The sequence below is a fragment of the Pelodiscus sinensis genome, chromosome 8 (assembly GCF_052426305.1).
Source record: "Pelodiscus sinensis isolate ZL-2025 chromosome 8, ASM5242630v1, whole genome shotgun sequence".
Classification (NCBI taxonomy): domain Eukaryota; kingdom Metazoa; phylum Chordata; order Testudines; family Trionychidae; genus Pelodiscus; species Pelodiscus sinensis.
The window spans coordinates 29762197-29780281 of record NC_143059.1 but is presented as its reverse complement, the minus strand read 5'-3'; the positions used below and the strand labels follow the sequence as shown (position 1 = coordinate 29780281).

Sequence of the window (18085 nt, the reverse complement as noted above, 5' to 3'; positions counted from 1 at the left end):
GGGGGCAGCTCTCCGCAGGTTTGCTGCAGGGATGGAGTGCTGCAGGAGCACTGACCTTCTCAGAGGTCTTCCAATCTGAACGACCAGTAGAAACTTTGCCTATGCTGAACAAATTACTTGGGAGCAAAAGAGCTGATCAGGAACCTTCGTTTTTAATCCCTCCCTTTAGGAAGTTGTGACCTTGGATGAGGAGACCTTGAATACGCCCTGTTACTGCCAGCTTGAGACTAAGTCTTGCCATGTTTTACTGGACCAGCTTGGCACCTATGTTTTTGTGGGAGAGTCCTACTCCAGGTCAGCCATCAAGAGACTTCAGTTGGCTATCTTTGCACCTACTGTCTGCACCTCCCTAGAATACAACCTCAAAGTGTACTGCTTGGAAGACACACCGGACGCACTGAAGGTAACACTGCCTAAGTTTGGGGTCATAAGTAAGCAACCCCCCACTGTTACATTTTTCCTATCTCCAGCCCCCTTTTAGTACCTGTGAATTCACAAGAATTCATCATAGAGCAAATAATGAATAATCACTAAGCTATAAAAGTGCTTCTTTTTTATTGTTGTACAGCTTGTCACTCTCAGGCTCTCTCTCCTAAAACTGCAGGGAAAAGCCCTGATTAACTGTGAGCAAGTTCTGCTCCATGACAGGGGAAAGCAAACTAGCTTAGAGCCTGCCAGTCCCAACGGGCTAGCAACATAAATCTGTTCTTGTTAGTCCAGCACTAACGTTAGCCAATATATTCATCAGAGATTTTCAGGTGGCTTTTTCTGCTGCACTTGATCCAGATCTGATATAATCTCGAGGGCTTTGGAATCTTTCCACGAAGTTTCCTGAACTATGTTTTGAGTTGGTTACCAGCCCACTGGTTTGTTTGTCCTTGTGCATCCCTAAATATATAGGGCCAGGCCACCAGTTGGGGTAGATCAGCACAGCTCTGTTGACGGCAGTGGTTCACACCAGTTGTGAATCTGTCTTGCAGTAGTTGGTTAACATCAAATACATTGTGCATGTAAGTTTACTTATGAATTCTGCTCTTCCAACTGCCTGAGTCTCTGTGTTTGGGTTGCTAATTGGTTCAGCCTGCTCCTGCCGGTGCTTCCAGATGTGTGTGGTGTCTCTCGGAAAGGTCTGGCTCTGGGGAGCAAACAGCCTGATGCAACCCTGTGAAAAATGACCAAAGTTAAATAATAAGCATGTTTACTGTGTTCCCCAGAGATCAGCCATAACATTTTCCATGGTCCTTGGAGGGAATATCGAGGGGAAGAGGAGGATGTCTCATAGCCGATATTGTGTGCTTTCTTTCTGCAGAGATTGCACAAGGACTTTTGTTGTTGAGACTGAAGGAAGATTTTTCTTTCCTTCTTGTACTAATCAACCCTAATGTGAGATACGAGTTTAATACTCAGTTCACCATAGCTCCTATCATCCCTGGCTTAGACACATTTTCTTATTCCTACCCAAGAATTCCTTGTCTGTTTGTGGTATAATAATTGATCATAGTATTAAACTTAGTTTTTATAAATCATCGTTGTAGGTGCGTGGGGACCGTATGATAAAAGAATATGCTAGGAGCCAGCAAGTTTCCTTGAACTGAAAATAACTATCGTGATTTGTTACTGAAGCAACAGTGGTATTAACACAGATGGGCGCACACACTTATTATAATGCCCCACCTGTACATATTAATGAAATACAGACCTTCAGATTATCTGAAAAATAAGGCAGGTTCCAATGTCCAGAACAGTGTTTCTGCCTTCACTGTGTTGTAGAATCATATTCATTTTATATTACACTCAACAGCATTCTGTTCTCAGATTCTAAAATATCCATGAGGTGACTTATGAGGAGTCACAGTCTTCCATATTTAGGTTACTCAAATCCAAATCAGAATGGTGGTGACTGAAAGTCTCTATAAAATGGCCTCTATAAAATGAGTTGGTGGACTCAGTCCAGTTTCTGTTGAACAGGTGTCAGCATCACACAATGCACTATTATGGCTCCTTAGCGGAGAGGCCAAGAATGGAATGAGTGAGGAAAGTGAATTCCCACCTCCCTCTGAGCAGTGATCCTTTGAGTTAGGGGTTCAGTTATATTGCTCATACAGATTTGGGAAGCTTGAGCTGTTGTAATTCTTTGGATAAACGGGAGAACTTATTCTCCTGGACTGTCAACGTGGCACATTTCACCAGCAAAGAATTTATTTTTAGAAACATTTTGTTCATTGGGGTCTAGCTTAGCTAGAGTCTATGCTGTAGAATTAGAGGAAATTTCAAATGATGAGCCCTTTATCGGGGAAGTAGCTGAACCTGAAGAAGGCCATGGGGAAGTGCAGCAAAGGCATTGTTGTAATTCTTAAGAGCCATGCCATACCGTAGATATGCAGTTCCTTGTGTTTTGCTAATTACTGGAGTTAAATTTGGTATCATTCTTGTCATTTCCTCTCTGATTGGGTGGCTTGCATTGCAGCACCAACCACTATACATTGCGCAATATCTTCAACTAGCCTGAACTTGAAAGAACTTGAACTTTTGTTGTTGTTTTTTGGCTTTTTGTGAAATGTTTTGTGAGCAGAGTTCATTGAACAGAGTGGACCCTTCATTGACATAGTGCTGCATTAAAAGCTCAGGTGCTCCACTTTGATGTGACCTTTGATGTCATGGCTTCTTATCCTCTGTCTGCCCATAGGAAGCGCTGGAACTGGAAAAGACTCTGGGTGGCTATCTGATAGAGGAACCCAAGCCACTACTCTTTAAGGACAGTTATCACAACCTACGCCTCTCCATCCATGATATCCCCCACTCGCTGTGGAAGAGCAAGCTGCTGGCTAAATACCAGGTGGGTGGCCAAGTGGTAACAGGAGTCATTTGGAATTTTCATGTGTAGCAGTGCACTGGAATTTAAGCTACTACTGCAAAGAATGGGGGGAGAGGGCAGGATGGGGCAAAGTGATCCGAAAGTGCCCCCCAAAGGTAATAACAACAGCTATGGAAAATTATAGGTTGAACCTCTCTTAACTAGGACTCTCTGATACAGCAATGTCCTTGGTCCAGTAGGACCACAGATGTTCCTGGACCAGAGAGCCCCAGCAATTGGGAGTCTGATGGCAGAAGGGCTAGTAGCCTGCCAGGGCTGGGACCCCAGTTGAGCTGGTGGCACAGGGGTCAGTGGCCAGAAACCTCACCAGAAGGGGAGCTTAGGAGTGGGGGCCAGTGGTTTCAGGGGAGAGGCCGGAGGCCAGCCGCAGACAGCCCAGCATTGACCTCCCCTGGTGCAGCAAACTCCCAGGTTCGGGACCAGTGAGGTTCCAAGGGTGCGCAAAGAACACCCATTCACATAGGAGCCTATGTGACACACACACACACTTTGTAATATCATATTAATATTCGAATGCCAGCAGCAATTCAGGGGTTGAAGTGAGTCTAGTTTATGCGATAAATGATCAGAAAGAGAGATGTGATCAGGCCCTGAGGGGGCGGGAGGTGGCAGTTGTCCTGGGGCCCAGCAATTCAGAAGGGTCCCAGAGCTCTTGGCTCTGCTACCACAGAAGCACCAGTGGCTGGAGCTCCAGGCCTTTTGAAACACTGCTGGACAGCCACGCAATGCACTCCGGGCAGCTCTGAGGGCTGCCAGAAGGGAGGGGGGAACCAATACAGTGCACTCCTGCCTGCGGTCCTGCCTTTTCAGGGGCATGGAGCCCCTCCGCTAACCTTGCCAGGAGGCCCAGCAAGTCTGTTGGGGCTCCTGTATGTGCTCATGCCTTTGATTATAAGTAAGCTAGGGATGTTAAAATTAGATTAATCAACTAATCAAATAGTCAATGGAATTTCCATCGACTATTCGATTAGTCAATAAGGGTGCTTCTGCTTTGAAATGTAGCAAGAGCCCACTGGGCTGTTGCTACATTTCCAAAGTGGATGTGCCATGCGGCGTTCTGCCTTTGAAATGTTTCAAAGATTGAAATGCTGCCAGGGACCAGTCCCCCGCTGGCCCCAAGCTCCATGTGTCTCTGCCGCTTTGAAATGTACAAGAGCCCCAGCCCCAGAAATATACTCTTGTATATTTCAAAGGTAGAATGCCACTGCTGCACCTCACTTTTAAGCCAGCTCCCCCAAGAACCTCTTCTTCTCCTCCCCCCACCCCTTCCTGCCTCTTTCTAATAGAAGCAGCAAGGGACAGAAGTGATTAATCAACTAGTGTGTCGATTCTCTGATAAGCTTTTGCTTGTCTGATAGTTGAGTAGCTGCTTACACCCCTAAAGTAAGCACTGTTCATACTATTGAGATCCAGGACCTTCCTTTCTCTCTCTCTCTTTTTTTTAATCTAATCAAGATTTAGGGCTTACCCATCTACCTGTGATTATCTGCTAAGAGAGTGACATATCACTCTGTGCTCTCAGGCTGTGGCGCTCAACTTTTCCAGACTACTGTAACCCTTTCAGAAGTCGGATTTGTCTTGTGTACCCCCTCATTTCACATCACTTAGAAAATACTTGCTTCCAAAGTCAGTCATACAAGTACAAAAATGACACTGAAAGTTACCATATAGCATAGCAATTACTATATAATTATAAAATAAATCAATTAGGGTATGTCTACACTACAAAGTTAATTCGAACTAACAGCCATTAGTTTGAATTAACTTTGATAGGCGCTACACACGCGAACCGCTAGTTCAAACTTAATTCGAACTAGCGGAGTGCTTATTTCGAACTAGGTAAACCTCATTCCACGAGGACTAACGCCTAGTTCGAATTAAGGGCTGTGTAGCCACTTAATTCGAACTAGTGGGAGGCTAGCCCTCTCCAGCTTTCCCTGGTGGCCACTCTGGGCACCACCAGGGAAACTCTTCTGCCCCCCTCCCGGCCCCGGAGCCCTTAAAGGGGCACGGGCTGGCTACAGTGCCCGTGCCAGGTGCAAGTCTGCCAGCACCCAGCCAGCAGACCCTGCACCTGGCACGGCTCGAGCCAGCCACCCACTGCCACCCAGCCCTCTGCCTCTTCCCGGGACCAGGCTGGCGGTTCTCAGGAGCCTGCCTGGGTCCACAAGAGGCGGGCGCCCGCCTGGTCTAGTGCGGACATCGTGGACCTCATCCACGACCTCCACACTAGGCACAGGAAAGTGGCCATCTAGGGCAGGATAGCTGCCAGCCTGGCCACCCAGGAGCAGGTTTGCATGAAAATCAAGGTGGTCCACTGAGACCCCAGACCCTGAGCCCTGAGCTTAGAACGGCTGTACTGGGTCAGACCAAAGGTCCATCTAGTCCAATACCCTGTCTGCCGACAGTGGCCAACACTAGGTACCTTGGAAGGGATGGACCGAAGACAATGACCAAGCCATTTGTCTCGTGCCATCCATCTCCATCCTTCCACAAACAGAGGCCAGAGACACCATTTCTACCCCCTGGCTAATACCACTCCATGGACACAACCTCCATGACTTTATCTCACTTCTCTTTAAACTCTGTCCTAGTTCTAGCCTTCACAGCCTCCTGCAGCAAGGAGTTCCACAGGTTGACTATTTGCTTTGTGAAGAAGAACTTTCTGTTGTTAGTTTGAAGCCTGCTACCTATTCATTTAATTTGGTGTCCTCTAGTCCTTCTGTTATGGGAACTAATGAAGAACTTTGCTTTATGCACCCTCTCCACACCACTCATTCTTTTATGGACCTCTATCATATCCCCCCTCCGTCGCCTCTTTTCTAAGCTGAAAAGTCCCAGTCTCTTTAGCCTCTCTTCATATGGGACCAGTTCCAAACCCCTGATCATTTTAGTTGCCCTCCCCTGTCCCACCCTCTCTCTTCTCCTCTCCCACCTCCTTTTCCCAGTCTCCCCGAGTTTTGTTCAATAAAGAGTGTTTCTGTTTTTGAACACACGTGTCCTTTATTTTGTACATCAGGAAGGGGAGCTAGGGAGGGGTAAGTGGAAGGAGGTGAGGGAGGAATGGGGCACGAGCCCCCAGTGGGGAGGACTGGGGTGGCTCTGCGGGATCCTCAGGGTGGAAGCTCTCCTGCAGCCCCCCGAGTGCCCCTCTCCCAGATGGCAGCCTGCGGCAAGTGCAGCCGGTCTGATGGCCGAGTGCTGTGATGTGCCGAATGTGGGCACTCAGGGCACTCCAAGCCAGCACTGCTTTGCAAGCGGGGCACCCCTGAGAACTGTCTCTCCGGGGTGGGGGTCGGGTCCCTTTAAGCACAGCCCTTGGCTAGCCTGAGACAGCAGCTCCACGCTCTAAGTCCTAATCTGATGCCCTGCTGGCACTGCTTCCGGCCATCCTTAACCTTGGTTCAGGGTCCACTCAATGTGGACATTCTAGTTCGAATTAGCAAAATGCTAATTCGAACTAGTTTTTAGGTCTAGATGCACTAGTTCGAATTAGCTTAGTTCGAATTAACTAATTCGAATTAAGTTAGTTCGAATTAGTGCTGTAGTGTAGATGTACCCTTAGATTATAAATTTTGTACTTGCATTTCAGTGTATACTATAAAGAGCAGTATAAACAAATCATTGAATGAAAATGTACTGACTTTGCTATTGCTTTTCATATAGCCTGTTGTAAAACTAGGTATATATCTAGATGAGTTGAGTCATGCCTAGAAGATCCCTGCATACACCCCCCATGTGCATACACATTCCTCTGGGTGAGAACCACTGCCCTGAATGAAGGAAAAGGCAGCAGTAGAATTTTCACTTAGGCTGTGTCCAGACTCCATGCCTCCGTCGACGGAGGCATGTAGATTAGCCAGATCGGAAGAGGGAAATGAAGCCGCGATTAAAATAATCGCGGCTTCATTTAAATTTAAATGGCTGCCCCGATCTGCCGATCAGCTGTTTGTCGGCAGATCGGGAGAGTCTGGACGCGATGCCCCGACAAAGAAGCCTTTCTTCATCGACACAGGTAAACCTGGTTTCACGAGGCTTACCTGTGTCGATGAAGAAAGGCTTCTTTGTCGGGGCATCGCGTCCAGACTCTCCCGATCTGCCGACAAACAGCTGATCGGCAGATCGGGGCAGCCATTTAAATTTAAATGAAGCCGCGATTATTTTAATCGCGGCTTCATTTCCCTCTTCCGATCTGGCTAATCTACATGCCTCCGTCGACGGAGGCATGGAGTCTGGACACAGCCTTACTGTGTTTGAGTCAAGTAGGGCAGCTGGGTCACTGTCTATCAGCTTTCCCTGTCCTGCCCTGCCAGCTGTCAACACAGAATGATCACCATGTCCTGCCAGCGGGAAGCAGAAGCTGGGAAACCTAGAATATGTCTTAAATGCAAATCTGTGTGTTATTTACTCGATTGTGTGGGCTTTATAATGCAGGGGCAGCTGGCATAATAGGTGGGGGAAGGCATTGCCTTTCCAAACCCCCGGCCTGGCCCCACCCATACTCCACCTCCAGAACGCCTATTCTAGGCATACTGGGAGTGGAGCATTACTGCCTCTGAGCACCCCCCGTCCCCATGCTCCAGGGACAGTGAAGCTGGGGCTGTGTGCCACCCCACCTCCCTGTGGTGCTGGGGGTAGGAGAGGAGAGGGCAGCTGAGCAGAAGGAGCAGAGCTGGGGCAGGACCTGCCTCCCCCAGCTCTACCTTCACCCACCACCCATATTATTGTGGCTCTTGTACAATTAATTATCAGGCACTTAAAGCCTTATTTGTGAGGTATTTTAAAAATTGCTCCTTAAATAATTTCAAATATGAAAAGCCTCATGGGCTTTTGTCAGGAAGCCCTTCCTCCATTTACAAAGGGTTGTTGAGATTTGCATCACATTGTACTGAACTAATCTACTACAGGAAATCCCCTTTTACCACATCTGGAGTGGCAGCCAGAGGGCTCTGCACTGCACCTTCTCCCTGGAGAGATACAGCCTGGCTTCCACAGAGCTCACCTGCAAGATCTGCGTCCGGCAGGTAGAAGGGGAAGGGCAGATATTCCAGCTGCACACGACACTCGGAGAGGTGAGCAAAGAGAAGAGGGAGAGAGCAGGGAGCCGTGCCCACTGATAGTTATAGTTGGGAGGGCAGAGGAAGGACCAGGGTATTTAAGGTTGGTCTGATAATGTCTCTTCTGAGGGTAATGACCTGCACCCCCAGGCCCTGATTCTGGTCTGAGTTTTACACCAGAGTAATTCTGTTGACGTCAGTGGAGTGAGACCTGATACGTGTGGTACAAGTGAGATCAGAATCAGACTCTCAGTTAGCTCAAAGAAAGCTGATGCTGTTGCCTCAGGGGTAGGGTTCCCTTTTGCCACTCTTGTTAAATAAAAGAATAACACCAGCCTGTTTCTTTAAATGTCCATTGCCGTGTTGCAGCTGTCGCCATAGATACTAGCCTAGGGATCAACAAGGCTCAGCTACAGCCCTCTGTGGATGCGTCCACTCTGCTAATTACTAAAGAGGAGGTCCCCCATCCGCTCTAGTAACAGTGAAGACTAGAAATGGTCTTCGGATGTCCTCAGTGAATTCCTGGATTTAGGGATTTGAGCTTCTCTCTCTTAACCTGTATAATTAATAATCTAGTGTAGTACCCCCCCTCAATGTTTTATATCTATGGATGCCAAGATAATACCTGTGTTGACCATGCCCCCGTGTTTCTTAGGTCTGTGGTTCAATCAGAGATTTGTCTCGCACTCCGAGATCAAGGCTTGTAAATGAACTATCCTCTTCTGCTCCCAGGCTACTTGTGGAATGGCAAGGCAGTGCAGGGAAACTGGCACTTGCTCTCCCTGCCATTACCTGATAAATAGTGAACCTTCAGTGTCTAGGTCTGTCTCCCTGCCACCTTTCACCAGCACTGCATTCACTTCAGGGGAGGGGAAAGGATGACAGAAAAAAAAGAACCATTAAATTGAATGGTCGTCCAGTTACAACTGTTGCTGAGATACCAGCAGAGTCTGGCAGGAAAAGCAAAGAGTTAGGTTGTGATAACATTTTGTTACCAGAGCGATTCAGAATCCTGATTTTGAAAATATTGATGAGATGCTGATTTTTGATACATGAGCAACCCCTAGGACACTCAGCTGCAGCTCCCTAAATAATCCCACCCCACCTCTGCTGTGTATGAATGTTGTTTTCCAGAGGCTGTTTTGGGGATGGCACTAAAATGCTAGTTGGCACTTTCCCCACTCAAAGCCAGGTGAAAGTGTGTGCTAACCAATGAGAAGGAAGTAAATGAAGAGGCTGAGAGCTGGCTTTTGGAACCACTGCACTTGGAAGAGTCGCTGGGAATTTCAGGGCTTTAATATTTATGCCTCCCTGAAAATGTGCTTGAATGCTACTGGCTCTGCTCCAAATTGTTTAGCCACATGCACTGATATTTGAAGGTTGCTTCCGACTGGGTTCACTGGAGGGACCCTTGGGGGAAGAGCTCAGTGTCACTAAGAACTAGCTGCTTCACTGTTATTCTTTGTGGCATGTTATCCACCTCTCTCTTTTGTTTCTGTTCTTAGACATCTGTGCCTAATGCATTTTAGTGAATGTTACCATCTTATATCTCTCTCTCCCTGTCCTGATCAATGTTGTCTTTTTTTTTTCATCTGTCTGAATTTCTCTGTGATCCAGAGTTATCTTTGCTGCTGGATTGTTTGTGAAAGCACTGCTGAAATTCCACATAAAGAAAAAGGCATCCCTGCTCTTGGACAGGAATGCACAGACCCCGAATTGTAGGCAGGATAAAGTAACATGGGGACACACCAGTGCAAGCTGATAAGGAAAGAATTCTCCATTGAAATCCTTTTTTCCCCTCCAGAATGCCAGCTCCTTTGATGCCTTCTGCTTGCACCATGGCAGTTCTGTGACAACCCAGCTGGGACCCTATGCCTTCAAGATCCCGCTATCCATCCGGCAGAAAATTTGCAACAGTCTTGATGCTCCCAATTCAAGAGGAAATGACTGGAGACTTCTTGCTCAGAAACTTTCTATGGATCGGTGGGTTTCAGTTCAGTGAATGGCTCTAGATCGGGGTGGGGAACTTAAGGCTCGGGGACCAGATGCAGCCCCGAGCTTGCCTTGATACAGTCCCCGAGGTTTGGGGCTCCCCCCAGCATTGTAGAGCCATGCTGGCTCTCCAGCCCCTCACTGTCTCGCTGTGGGGCTGGAGCACGTCTATCAGAAATAGCCTGAAAGAACAGATTTGCCCTAGTCTCCAGAAGATGCTCTTACAGTATCATTAAGCCACAAGGAACAATTACTGACTCACAGGGCCAGCTTTGGGAAGTGTTCAATTTGCACATACAGGTGACAGCTCTCTGGTCCAGCACCCTTGGGACCAGAGTGGAGGTCAAGGCTCCCTGTACAGCTGTAGGCTCTGTTCCTGGCTGGGGCTGCACTCCCTGCCGCTGCCTCCAGCCCAGGTTGGGGCACCACCCCCCAAAGCACCAACCCAGGCTGAGTGCCCACTGCTGGCCCTGCTGACTTCAGCCCCGATTGGGGCTGCTCTCCGCTGCCAGCCCTGGCTGAGGCTGTGCCCCCCTCAATACACCAGCCACAGCTGGAACTGCATTTCCCCGCTGTGCTAGGCCCAGCCAGGGCTCCACTTCTGGCCAGTGGCCCCACTGATTCCAGCCCCAAGGGGGGCTGCACTCCTCACCACCAGCCTTAACCAAGGCAGCATCTCCCACCCTGCCAGTCCTGAGCGAAGCTGTGCTCTCCACCGCGCTGGCCTGTCTGCTCACCGCCCGACACCATGGATGTGGAGAGTCCTGGATTTTAGAGGTTTATCCTGCACTGTGAAGCCTTGAGGGGGGTGTCTGTGACCAACAACACAGAAACTAAGCACAGCAATTTGGGAATCCAGCTGATGACGTGAAGCCAGCAAGTATCAATGCTAGTGGGCTAGGGAGAGGGAAGGAATAGGGTGTGAAGAAGCAGGGGGAGCCTGCAGCTTCCACTGGCCTCTAGGCAAGTTGGGGGTGGGGGTGGGGTTGGGGAGGGCAGATGCTCTGTGCTCCCAGAAGGAACAGAGCTGAGGGTAGCCAGGCCTCAGCACTGTCTGGAGTACACCACACCAGCCCCCAGGCAGCCCTTTGTGCTGGCCAGAGCATGTGGTGTGGAACTCTGGCAGTGATTTAAAAGGCTCAGGACTCTGGCTGCTGCCTCTGCTACTGTGGCAGTGGCTGGAGCCCTGGGCCCCTTTGAATCATTGGGCCCTGGGGCAACAATGGCTCCTTTTAACATACAGGACACCCTTGTCAGCGGGACTGGAAAGGAGACACAAAAATGAAGCCCCGGTGACTCAGAAAGAACACTGTGTAGCACTAGGATGTGCAGTCAGGAACTACTTTAGCCTCACAATCCAGGCTGAGGTAGGGCTGTGCTAGTGTGTCTGCTCTGCAGACGGAGAGATGAGGCACAGAGAGGGTGAAACAAGTTCAGTAATGGTGCACAGTGATTCGGTGCTTGAGAGAGCCCGTGCAGGAGCTCGAGTCCTAACCCTGTGTTGGTTGTGCTTGGCCTCTGTGTCTTTAGACCTGGAGGGTGGGAAGTTGCTGTTGCTTGTTGGGTTTTAATGGTGCTCCCCCTCTCCCTTTGATTGGCTCTAGAGCCCTGAAGGATGGGCTGGCGGAACATTCCAAGCCTTCTGCCATGTTTGGGCAAAGCAAGTGCTTCACACCAGAGACCTTGACTGCTCTTGAACTCTTAGGCTGTGCTGGTTTAGGATCTCACTTTGGGTCAGGGGTGGAGAGAGCATTTGTAATGTTAATAAAATAAAATTCCTTGTCTTGCTTTTCCATTAATGTTTTCTGCATCAGTGCTGTATAATAAATGCAGATGATGCCCTGAGGGGCCCTGCATTTTAATTCCGGCATTTCCATCTCAGTGCATATCAGAAAGAATTACCCACATTTGCTCCAGAGTCTAATACCCTGGCCTCCTTTCCCAACATTTTCTTCTGCTGCTCTTGGACCATACCAGCAGGGATACCCTCCTAGCAAGTAGATGTGTAACGTTAGAAACCTGCTCACATTCTCTCTCCTCCTTCACAGGTATCTGAATTACTTTGCCACCAAAGCCAGCCCAACAGGAGTGATCCTGGACTTATGGGAAGCCCAGCACCAGGATGATGGTGATCTCAATACCCTGGCTAGTGCCTTGGAAGAGATGGGCAAGAGTGAGATGCTGGTTGTCATGGCAACAGAGGGAGACTGCTGATGTTACTTTCAAGTAGCCAGTAGGAAATGGATGAGGAGGACCGAGTGTGGAGGGGGAAGGGAGGAGGAGGAGAAGGAGGAAGATAGGGAACGGCCTTTCCTGAAGGGAAAGGTGGTGGGGACAAGGGCAGTTTCTGCTTTGTCTGGTGGGTTGCTGATCTGTAGCTAACAGTAAGAGGTAGACTCCTTCTCCCACTCCTTCCTCAACAAGTCACCATCCGCCTTAGAGATCCGACTACACCGTTTACAAGCAATCCAAGTGTTAAACAGGCTCCCTCCTCCGCCTGGCCATCCTCCAGAGTGCGGCGCGAGAGCAATGCATCTTTGGTGACCGTGATGACAGCCATTGGTGAAAGTGGGCAGCTGCTTCTGCCACAGCATGCAGGAATTAGGGCTTCTAGAGTCTGGGTTGAGGTTTATTTTTATTTCATTTATTGGGGCTGCCTCCCCCACTCTCCCTTTGTTCTTCTTTAATAGCATTTATGCTTAAAAGACTTAAGTACAATCTAGACAAACTGCTTTCTTCTGTCAAATGCTTCAGACAGCTTATTAAGGGGAAAAAAGGAAAAAAACACAGTTTCTTAGGAAACGCAAATAATTTATTATCCAGATCTTTGGATGAGTCCTTTTTAAAAAAAACAACCATAAACATTAAGTCTTTTGTGTGTGAGCAAGAACATTGATCCACTTTGTGTGAGAATGAGTGAGAGAGAGAGAGAGAGAGAGAGACTTAATAATGAACACACACAAAAAGTTAAGAACAACTTGTTTCTGTATTTGGACCCTTGCTGAAGTCAGATTGGTTAAGTGCCTAGAGACCCACGTGGCATAGAAAGGGCAAGCTGAGCCCTCACTGTAACATCTTATTTGCAAATTCTCCTTTATGGCTGCAGCACAATGCACAGGAGGCCACTCAAGCAACCAGCTCACAGAAGAACAAACCCATTTCTGGAAACAAGGTTAAAGGGACATTGTTGCTCATTTCGTGGTTTTCTTCAAACTACAACTAAAGTCCTCAGAATTATTTCCAGGACCGATAAAGAAGCTGAAACCTCAAACAGCCTCCCCCCAGCCTCTGGCCCTACACTTTACAGGGATTATCCACTCCCATACCCATCTTGCGTCTGTTTGAATCAGAGAGAAGAGTGTGGCTTCATAGAATTAGTTTCTTTTTGTGTGCACCAGTGTCATCATTTCAATGGAATGATAATGAACAAAGGAATCTTTCAGCTGCAAATCAGGAAAAAATGTATTCATTGTTGGAGTGTGGAAGTTTGTCCCAGAAGGAGCAGGAGACACCCTCAAATGTGAAGTTTTAAGACTAGACTGAAGGAAATTGGACAAGATGAGCGCTACTTGTAATGGGCCCTTTCCTGGTTCCTATGCAATCAGTATAGCTCTGGGAGTTTCTTTTGTTAGTTAGCTGAGTGTACAGCCTGCAAGGGGAGGACAAGAGGCTACAGAAGAGGGCTGGTGGTAACCTATTTATGTGGATTGTTTAGGAGGGAAGGTTAATGCTTAGGCACAGTGGAGAATTTAATTGAAAACTATTTATGATTTATGGGACACCCTCCATCAGATTATTACAATTCTGGGATGGGTCAGATTTTGGAGCCCAAAGTATTTAAGATCTGTATTTTTAGAGGAAATTCTTTTAGGACTTTTGGGAACGAAAAGGATAAATTTCATCTCAACAACATAAATACAAACTTTCATGGATACAGTCAAGCACTAACACACAGCTGCATACCGCCACCCATAAACCAAGACTCTAGAAAATGGGAGTCTAAAGTTAGGCACCTAAATCTTTTATTTCGGCACTTGAAGCGAGTGGGCAGATTTTCAGAAATGCTGAGTGTGTCATGATTCCTAATGGGAGGCCAGCTGTTGAGTACAAAGGGTCTATTTTACAAAGCAAGGTTCAGTGGCCTGGGATGTAGAGATTAATTTGAAGACTATGTTATTTTAAAGTCCTCATAATCAAATCCATCTTTTGATAGAATGTTTCACAGAATCTTACTTTGATAAATATTCTTGTTCTGAACACTGGCCAAGAGACCATAAACAGTAGTACATCAAGTAGCAGAGTTGTTTGGCATGGTCCTACAGTGGGCAGTGAACTGTAAAAAAGAATAACCAGCACGTTAATGAAATTCACAAGTGATACTAAACTGGAATGTGTTGCAAATACCAGTGAAGAAAGAGAACTAATACAAAGGGAACTTGGTGAGATTAGAAACTCTGTTTGAAGATAGCAAAATTAGAATAAAATTGAAAAATGCAGCCGTTGTAGCTGCAGAAAAAGATAATCTGAGACACAAACTCATTGGGAAAGAGAGAACTTGCAGGCACTGATGTTGAATGGAATTGTGGAGTTGGGTGGGGGGAGAAGATAAGAGAACACTGCAGATTAAACATTTGCAGCACCCTGTGACAGCAAAAATTATCAATGCAACACAACTGCATGTGCAATTAGGTCAGGGTGCTTTCTGTGGCTATCACTGTGGCATACTGGAACTTAACGAACCGTTTTAAACTACGCCGGACAAATACTAGAATATGTATAGTGGGAAATAATCCCTCACTGATCTGTCTGGGTAAACTCATTTGTCAGGGAAGGATAGCATCATGGAGCTCAGTGCTTCTCCCACTTTGATCTTAGCAGTTCCTTTCTTTTCTGCATTAAAAGTGTGGTGTTTAAATGAAAGTTGGCTACATAACAAAGCTGATTTTAATTAAGGGGTATCCATGAATACAATGTAAGTTTCACTCCAGGATGTGGTATTTTAATGAAGGGAAAATATTTTGAAGGGTATTTTGAATAGCCACAAGTGGAAATATTTTACTCTGGTTGCTGCCTCTTAAAAGTTTGTCCTCCAAGATAAACACATCATGACACAAACAGCAACAGAGAGTCATATTGTGATGATGGCACATTTGCTCTTAAACCCCAAAACCTCTTACCACAAGATCTTTGTGGCCAATAATTTAAAACTTTACAGCATACAATAAGCTTCCCATCATTCATTACCCCATACTCCCTCCAGTCTGCCCTCTGTGGTATGGTGATATAGCTAAAGAAAAAGTAAACACAAACTCAGGGAGCCAAGCACATAATATAAGAAGACATTGCCTCTAAAGGATAGGTTAGTATTTCCTCAGGGTCTGAACCTCCAGTTGCATAATTCTTTAGCACACAGGTACTTACAAGCCTGTTTCCATCTCTAATGTTTCTAAATTGGTAGCAGAAAGGACCCACGGACAGAGAACACAGGCAATGCTCGTTCTGTTTAATCACATTGGAAATGGATGGATTGATTGTACAGAGGTACCATACAGTGGCAGAACGAATCAACCCCAGTCCTGAAACTTAATTGAAAAGGACTATCTCAGAGCTTGGAGCCTGGCTTATGTGTAGAAGAGGCTGTACCTTCTTGCCTGATTAGTCAGATAGAAGCAATTCTGGATTTTGAATTTTGTTTTTTATGTATACAGAGACCATTTTTATGGTGTAAATCACAATCAGTGTTCTTCAAAAGTCATTTTATAAAGACTTTTTGCCAATGCTGTGGCTATTTTCTTTTAGCTGTGCACTTGCGTTGTGAATTTCATATCATGGGTGTAATTCACAAACAATTTTATTTCAAATACAAAATGTGCATTCATTACTATTTATATTAAATTTCACTTTCCCCTTTTTAACTTCAAAACTCTTAAAGCCTGAAATAACTGTATATATCTGTAGGTAATATACAGATCTGGATAAGTATCCAAAGTTGTGGATTTGTATCTTTAAAATAATCGAAGGCTCAAAACTGACTACTTGGCTAGATCAGATACTCCAACATAACTGAATTTTTTTTTTTGTGTAGCTGGTTTTTGTTTGCTTGTTTGTTTTTAAAGACTTCCATGGACAAACAGTGTGGCTGCATGGTATTCAGGAAGTTTGACAAATATGACTTTTCTCCACCACAATTCCATTTCACAATACTGGGGAAGGCGTTGGGAGGAGAGCCCCGATCTTATCTGACATTTCATTGTGTTAGTACATTAGTTTTCAATATGTTGCATAGACTCAGCTAGAAACTAAGGGCCTGCTCCAGTTCCTCTTAGTCAGTGACTTCCATTGATTTTGGTGGAAGTCAAATATGGCTGTAATACAGGGAATGAGTTTTTCCAGTCTGTTTGACTCCATTTCATAATCTGATTTGTTGAAATCTTGCCTGTAATCTGAACAAGCAAATACAGGAAGTAATGTAGGAAGCGATAAAGCACTAAACAAATAAATATTTTAAAAGCTACCATAAATAACCAGCCATTGCGTCTTTTCTTAGAAAGTCAATGGTGTCCATGAAATGTATCCTCACTGTGCTTCTCTTGGAACACAGGTGTAGATTGTCAACCTATCTCTCTCTCCCCCTTTCTCTCATTAAAGGATCATGGTGTGTCAGTCTCACTCTCAAATCAGTGTGTGGGTGAGATTAAAAAATCAATGTGTGTTTGTGTCCCCTCTTCTCTGGCTATAGACCCAGAATGTCTGAGTACATGCTTTTCTCTCTCTCGATCACTCTGTATGCTTTTCTTAGTCTTTCAGATTAAGGGAGCTGTGTGTATGTAAGGGGTAGGAGGAGGGAAGGAAGGTACTTCTCTCCGATCAGTGTGCATGTGTTCTGTCCCCCTCTCTGGCTCTCTCTCTTGGACCATGGGATTATAGTGTATGTGGTGCTCAGATCACTGTGTCAGAGTGTCCCAAGCCTTCTCCCTTGGTCATATGTGTATGTATCTCTATCTCTTGGAGATGCACTACACTATGATCACACAAAGCGGGGCAGCAGTTTTGTGATACTGGACAGGCATTTCATAGTTTGAGTGAAAAAAACCAGCTGCTGTTTCTCTTTTTGAGAGTGTCCATTCTCTTGCTCTGTATTCTATTTGCATATTTATATGTCATGGGATGAGTCTGGCAGCATCCTCCAAACACACATCTGTTTATTCTGTAAACTAAGAACTGTAAATAAAGTTTAGCATTCCTATTGTAACAAAGTAATTTTTATGCAATAAATTATATTTCCTAGTCTAATTAAAAATGTGTTTTGCTGCTTTATTCCTATTTCAATTCCAGGTGGATTTGGCTGTAGCAGGTTTTATTTCTAGGAACATTGAATCTTGGTTTCACTGCACAGCACTTGCTTTCTGTTGTGTCTAGAGGCCCTTCCTAGCCCACTACTATGCAAGGGTATGTCTACACTACAAAGTTAATTCGAACTAACAGACATTAGTTTGAATTAACTTTGATAGGCGCTACACATGCAAACCGCTAGTTCGAACTTAATTCGAACTAGCAGAGCGCTTAATTCGAACTAGGTAAACCTCATTCTACGAGGACTAACGCCTAGTTTGAATTAACTAGTTCGAATTAAGGGCTGTGTAGCCACTTAATTCGAACTAGTGGGAGGCTAGCCCTTCCCAGCTTTCCCTGGTGGCCACTCTGGGCCCCACCAGGGAAACTCTTCTGCCCTCCTCCCGGCCCCAGAGCCCTTAAAGGGGCACGGGCTGGCTACGATGCCCGTGCCAGTTGCAAGCCTGCCAGCACCCAGCCAGCAGACCCTGCACCTGGCACGGCTCAAGCTAGCCACCTGCTGCCACCCAGCCCTCCGCCTCTTCCTGGGACCAGGCTGGCGGCTCCCGGGAGCCTGCCCAGGTCCACAAGAGACGGGCGCCCGCCTGGTCTAGTGCAGAGATCGTGGACCTCATCCACGACCTCCGCACTAGGCACAGGAAAGTGGCTGTCTAGGGCAGGATAGCTGCCAGCCTGGCCACCCAGGAGCAGGTTGGCATGAAAATCAAGGTGGTCCACTGAGACCCCCGACCCTGAGCCCTGATATTAGAATGGCCATAATGGGTAAGACCAAAGGTCCATCTAGCCCAGTAGCCTGTCTGTCAACAGC

General features: G+C 46.5%; 1 protein-coding gene across 3 annotated transcripts in view; it reads left to right on the top strand.

Moving 5' to 3' along the window:
- UNC5B (unc-5 netrin receptor B) overlaps positions 1–16556 on the top strand; it is a 167318-nt gene extending 150762 nt beyond the window's left edge. For all 3 annotated transcript variants that reach the window (XM_006121488.5, XM_006121490.5, XM_006121487.5), the window contains 5 exons: positions 170–403; positions 2687–2836; positions 7783–7947; positions 9737–9915; positions 11973–16556. In XM_006121488.5, coding sequence (XP_006121550.1) covers positions 170–403; positions 2687–2836; positions 7783–7947; positions 9737–9915; positions 11973–12138 — 894 coding nt within the window. In that variant the 3' untranslated portion in view covers positions 12139–16556. The remainder of the gene's footprint in view (positions 1–169; positions 404–2686; positions 2837–7782; positions 7948–9736; positions 9916–11972) is intronic.
- The last annotated feature ends 1529 nt before the right edge of the window (positions 16557–18085 follow it).